This window comes from Rutilus rutilus (assembly GCF_951802725.1).
Source record: "Rutilus rutilus genome assembly, chromosome: 6".
Lineage (NCBI taxonomy): Eukaryota > Metazoa > Chordata > Actinopteri > Cypriniformes > Leuciscidae > Rutilus > Rutilus rutilus.
The window spans coordinates 23,859,538-23,865,951 of NC_140214.1; the positions used below are offsets into that span (position 1 = coordinate 23,859,538).

Genomic DNA, 6,414 nt, shown 5'->3' on the forward strand with positions numbered 1-6,414 from the left:
AAGGGAAGTATTATTGCTTTAGATTTGTGTTTAGTTTATTGACATTGTTTATCACGTCTGGTGTTTATGGCCATGTAAATAAATATAGCATGTGTTATACATAAAGATTAATCAGTATTTTTTGGCAATGTTGTGATGTTCGAATGTACTTTTACAACAATTGTTTAGAACACGTAAAACTGCGCCGCGTTATCACAACAATGAATTCGACATACAGTAACATCTATGATAACCAATTTAGTATTAAACCTTACTTTTCTTGCGGTTAATTCATTTGAATGAAATAAAAGTGTGATGAGGTTCAAGAGTCAGGAAGGAAGAAGACAGGGGTCGGCGTGACTGGGACTCGTACTTTATTAAAATAAAACAAAACAAAACAAACAAAAGTCGCACACAACGCAAACGCCGTGGTAACCGCGACGGCACAAAACAGTTCAAAAATGAGAGCTCGGATCCACCGGTTTTCTTTCTCTGCGTCCAATTTTCTCTCCAGTCTCTCTCTCGTTCCGCGCGGCTTATAAGCGGTCTCTCCACGCGGATCACTGCAATAAGACACAGGTGTTCGTCATTTGCACTTGACCTACTTGCGGGACGCTCGTCTCTTCTCTCTCCCATTACAGACCGTCACAAAAAGCATGTCAATATAAAAATAAAACTTAACCTCATCCATGAACATGATTTTTCGATTCCCGTCTGACTGATTTACATCCACGGTGGAGTTTAAAATGACAGTTCCCATCATTCCACGCTCCTTCACATCGTCATCAAGCTACGCCGTTGTTGTTGTTTGGAATGTCGCGCCCTCTAGCGGCAAAAAATTCTTGCATATTGTACCTTTAATGTTTAATGTTTTAATTTTTTTTAATGAAACCTACCTTCACCTTGCATAGTTTTTTTTATGTCAAAACCTGTCTGTGTTGAACATGTGTTGTTGTTGTTATTATTAACAAATTTGTTTTCATTAATTGAAATATTGGTTGAATACTTAGCTGAAAACTTAAACTTTCATAAAAAATATATATATATATAAAAATAAAAATAAATGTGAAACGTTGCATAGACAACTCACTGAAATAAAATAAGTTTAAGTACTAAAGTGACAAAGTTATATTTAAAAAAATAAAACTATTAAAATTGACAAAAGCACAAAAGAAAATGACTAAAACTAAAATTAAATCAAATCAAAAATTCTAAATGAATAAATACTAATAGTCTTTTAAAGTGCCCCATTATGCTTTTTTTCAAATGTTACTTTCATCCAGTGTGTAATATAGCTGTGAATGTAAAAATTCTGAAAAGTTATAAAAATGAATGTGCACGACAAAGAAAGTTATTGTCTCCTAAAAGACAGATTCGATTCTGAACTGCCGAAATGAGACGTCAGCGATTCCAGTCTCACTTCCTGTTATATAGCTACGTAACAATGTAATACATTTGCATAATGCCAGTCTATGATGTTTATCGGCTGCCTGCGAATAACATCAACTTTGACCCGCCCTCAAACACTGTAGTTGTAAATGAGACTGGAAAAACCGACGCCATTGTTAATGTTCATATCACTATGTATCAAGCACTGAGGAAGCCTTCAGAGCTGGAATTCAGATGTGTTAACAAGAGTTTCATTTCCGACACGCACTGTAAACGGTAGACCAATCACAACAGACTGAGCCATCTGGCCAATCAGAGCAGAGTAGGCTCTCAGAAATGATGGGTTTCTCAAACTCGGTCCTGGAGGGCCACTGTCCTGCACAGTTTAGCTCCAACCCTGATCAAACACACCTAGCTGTGAGTTTCTAGTGATCCAGAAGACATTGATTAGCTTGCTCAGGTGTGTTTGATCAGGGTTGGAGCTAAACTGTGCAGGACAGTGGCCCTCCAGGACCGAGTTTGAGAAACCCTGGTTTAGAGAGACTGAATCTTCGAACAAACCGGTTTCAGACTATTTGAGAAATAAGGTGATGTGTTGTGCAATGTATATTACTGAAGTTTTTATTTATTTATTTTTTTACCTTGGATGAATGTAAACTTATTGTCAGAGACCTCCGAAACAAAATTAGGAACCTTAAAAATAGCATAATAGGGGCACTTTAAATAATACTAAATTAACACTGCTGTGTTGGCACCTGCCTAATTCCACCAAAATGTCATAGTGACATTAAACAGTTAGAAATCAAAGTCATGTCAAAACAGGCCTGTTTTTGGGTTGTAGCTCAGCAGTTGAGAACCACTGCTCTAAGTGGTCACGGTTATTGATATCGCTGAATTTCTCCTAATCTCTCTCTCTCTACCCACAGGTCTAAGCTTTCCAGAAGAAAATCAGGACAGATGAGGATGTGAAATAAAAAATTTTTCTCTGGCTCAAACCATAAAAAGGCCCTAACAGGCCTTAGTGATGTAATTAGGTCATGTGATTATAAGTGCCCTGTCCCCATGTCATCACAGCTGCCTCTTGCCTGCCCGTCCCAGCATTCCCCCTCAGTCTGTCCATGCCAACCATAGACTGCGGGCTTGGCTTCACAGAATGTGTGTTTATGTGTGTTTCAGGCCCTATTTAGTGTACATTTACAACATCGAAATATATTTAGCACTTCCCACTAACGTACAGTAGCTAAAAGCTAGAATGGCAAAACATAGACACTGCCCTACTCTTAACGGCATTCATTCATTTGTAAATTCGACTCGATGCTCTGTTTCTGTATGTGCTGCTTCAGAGTAATGTCAAGTGCTTTTACCTGGGCTTCAGTAGTTGCCTCTTGCTTTTGATCATTCTGCCGTGATCATTGCGCTTTTCAAAGGGATGCAGAGCTTGAGATAGAATTGAGACGGATTTTAGACTAAAAGAGGTAATTGTCTGTTATTTCGACAAAAATCAGCATCGCAAAAGGACAAAACGTCTACCATACAGAAGTTTAGTTTGTGTTTTACTTTCATCTGTAATGTCTTTTTTTACATTACATCTTTACGTTTACTTATTTATTAAGCATTGTATGTTTTATAAACATAATTTATTATGAGGTCACTCTTTGTAGTGTGCTACAAAAAAAAAAATTCACCTTGCACTTTTGATAATGAGCTTTATTTGCCAGGTTCGTTTTGGTTCATTTGCACTAGAGCTCTGCTGCTAAGAGAATCAGCTTCTTTAATGCTCACTTTTCATCAGCTTATTTTTACGCACAAAATTAGAGAGCGGTGTTGCTAAATTTCCTGTTACTGATACACTGAACGCAAATACATTATAACACACATTTCGAATAATATAATGCAGGAGGTTTATGTTCAGAAACACTGTATCTTGATTGCTTAGTTCCTCTTTTGTAGCTGTTTTGTTTAGGTCATCCCAGCCTTACATGTTACTATAGAATATCTGTATTCAAGCCTATTACATGGTGTTTTCCTAGGGAGGCGACATCTTGCAAGAGAAGATCCAGTTTTAGTGTTACAACATAAAAACAGAAAGTCTATAAACTCAGATTTTACTGAAAGTTTTGTGATCCCCAATATAGAGAAACGTTTTATTTAGCTCAGCTGTAGAAGTGTATCTGTTATATAGTTTTTTTGCTCCACCCTTTGCCTTGTACGATGAAGATGTGTGTATACCAAGTATAGAAAAGCCGTGTTTCCTGTCATGACAACGACATCTTAAAGAGGTATTACCAGATGCTGATGAACTCAGAAATCTCTTGTTTGGTTTGGGCTCGTGCTATTGGTCAGTCAGCCATTTAGTATGTTGCTCATGAGGATTGATGTTTTGTGCAATGGGTCAGCCAACCCAAAGAGCACAAAATGTTGCAGCTGTGAGTGTATCTGAGAGATTTGAGCGGTTCTGGTCTTCACCTCTCAAACCGGTTTCTTCATAAGGAGAAGTTTAAGTACAAGTATGCCTTTATAGACTCTTACATTATGGATCTGAAGTGTAAATGAGGGACAGACGATTTTTGGACAATATGTTGACAGTCATACCTCCCAGTGCCCTGACGTTTTTTTACCCATTCCTGTCTTTGATTATGCTATGTACATGATAGCATGCTGTACATATTTATTCAGCTTTTAAATGAAATGTATCAAATGTATTCCATTTACCTCCATACAGTATAAGAGTAGCATTTGCATAAAAATAATAGATTCAGTCGTATTTTACCGCTTTGAAGGATCACTGTCGACTATGAGCATTCAGTGTTTGCATTTACATGATGCCCTGAAGACGAAGCATTCAACAGGACTTTGTCAGCATACATATATATTGGAGATAATCAAGATTTTTAGGGTTTGTAGTTGATAATGTGTCTCTCTTTCACTCTCAATGGAACCACATCTTTCTGAGCATCATTTTGAATAAACCTCTTTCATCCATCCAAATATTCCAAACTTAAAAAAGAGAAACTCAATATAAACTAAGTGTAGCTACTGTAATTGCTTCAATATTTGTTGATTTTCTCTGTATATAAACCCAACTGTGGTCTAGCACACGGCTGATAACCACTTTATACCATAATGAATGGGCTGTAGTGTACTCAGTGCTCAACTTGTTTGAGTGTTGGACCTGTGTCTTCTAATGTCTGTGGACACTTAACACTTTGTCTGGTGTGAAATAAATGTGAAATATGCGCAACGTTGCAAGAGTTTGGACTTCTTATTTGTATAGATGCAGAGTAAACTTTTTTTTACTATAAAGGGCCAAACATCAAACTTGATTGAAAGTACTTGCTACCTTGCGGCTTTATCAGGCAATGACTTTGCAGGGAGCATTTGAGCACAAAGGTACCTCACGAAACTGATTTCGGACAGGCTTCTAATGCAGCATAACGGTTTAATGATTGAGCTTAGGTGATGACTAACGGTACTTCAATGGTTATTTCTAGCTAGAAAAGACATCAAAAGTGTTTAAAAACACATTTACACACAAATTGACCACCAACAGCAACTTTCAGACGGCATCTTTATTTTTTTTAGCTCAACTGTAACAGATCGGAACTCACAGGATTGTGGGATATCATAGGCAGTGAATGATACATCTATGCTGACTTCAAAAATCGATCTGATGAAGGTATCAGGAAAAAGGAAGTGAAGCTACACTGCAAAAAGTAATCAGTTGACTTAAAAATGTGAGGAAACCCGTTGCCTTACAATTATTACGTAAATAAACTTAAAAATACAAGTTATCTGGAATTGTCAAGTTCACATAACTTAATTTTTTCAAATACTTAATTTTAGGGCTATGGGTTCCCTCACTTTTTTAAGTTAAGTCAACTGATCACTGTTCACAGTTTTTGAATATCAAAGTTTTTTGTGCATTTATTACTGAGGGATTTGTGGACACAATATTTCTAGATTTGCAGAGTAAAATCTTTTGTATTATTATTTTTTAAGAAAAGAATTTGGCTCTTACGGGCAAGATGCACCCCTCACCCCAGAACTGGCACAGAAGACCCAGGGTGGCATGTTGTTACAAGTGTTACTTTTTGGTAAAAAAAAGGGCTTCTGGCTTCTTTATTTTACAGTACGTGCACTTACAGTGTACTTACCTAAGAAAATACAGGTAATATAAGGTAACTACATGGGTAAAGGTTAGGTTTAGGGGTAGGTTCAGGGTTAGTACCTAGTTATTGTAATTACTATAATAAGTACATGGGAAACGGGACTGTAAATAAATAACTACCCTATTTTTTTAATCTAATACTTATTGTAATTAATGTTTTTTTTTTTTTTTTAATTCTATGAGTTGATGTACATTTCATTGTCGCTTTTCATTCACTTTGAATTCAAAGTGTTGCTATTATGACCTATGTCCAGTTAAAATATGGGTGATTAAATATGTATAAAATTCATAGAATAACTTTCTATAACTAATTTTGGTAACACTTTATTTTATAGTGTCCTTGTTACATATGTTACCATAGTAAAAACAGTAAATTATGCATAATTACATGCAACTAACCCTTAACCAAATCCTACCCTAACCTTATAGTAAGTACATGTAGTTACTTAATACTACTCAGTACTTACATATATAATTACACTGTAACAATGACACCTTAAAATAAAGTGTAAGCCTAATTTTTAACTAATTTAAGTCCTGAATAACAATTTTTCAGTTGAGTCTCTTTTACTGGGACTCTGCTTTGCTTTTGCTTGTCATCTAGATTATCTAGTACCCCGCTTTGAAGAATTTTACATGTGCCATGACAACTAAATTAGTAAATGTTTCTATTTATTTCCCTTAATAACACACTGGATGATGCATCATCACCCAGCACATGCTAAACTTATTGTTGCACATTGTTCTTAAGCGGAGAATCTTCTCCCATCATCCTACTTTGTTACTGTATCTGAGAATATAAGCAGATATAAATGTTCAAATGAGGGCTCTCGTTACATTTCTGGCTCAGCTCTATCCACCCCCTTCATCTCTCCCAT

The 6,414-nt window shown here is 36.2% G+C and overlaps 1 protein-coding gene across 14 annotated transcripts in view; it reads left to right on the top strand.

Annotated features, from left to right (window-relative positions):
- The window catches only part of kif1ab (kinesin family member 1Ab), a 35,083-nt gene extending 30,474 nt beyond the window's left edge, over positions 1 to 4,609 (top strand). For 8 of the 14 annotated variants that reach the window (XM_084412330.1, XM_084412336.1, XM_084412338.1 and 5 more), the window contains one exon: positions 2,295 to 4,609. In XM_084412330.1, coding sequence (XP_084268456.1) covers positions 2,295 to 2,337 — 43 coding nt within the window. In that variant the 3' untranslated portion in view covers positions 2,338 to 4,609. The remainder of the gene's footprint in view (positions 1 to 2,294) is intronic. The other 6 variants (XM_084412343.1, XM_084412333.1, XM_084412334.1 and 3 more) reach the window with 1 other exon arrangement.
- Positions 4,610 to 6,414: the final 1,805 nt, after the last annotated feature.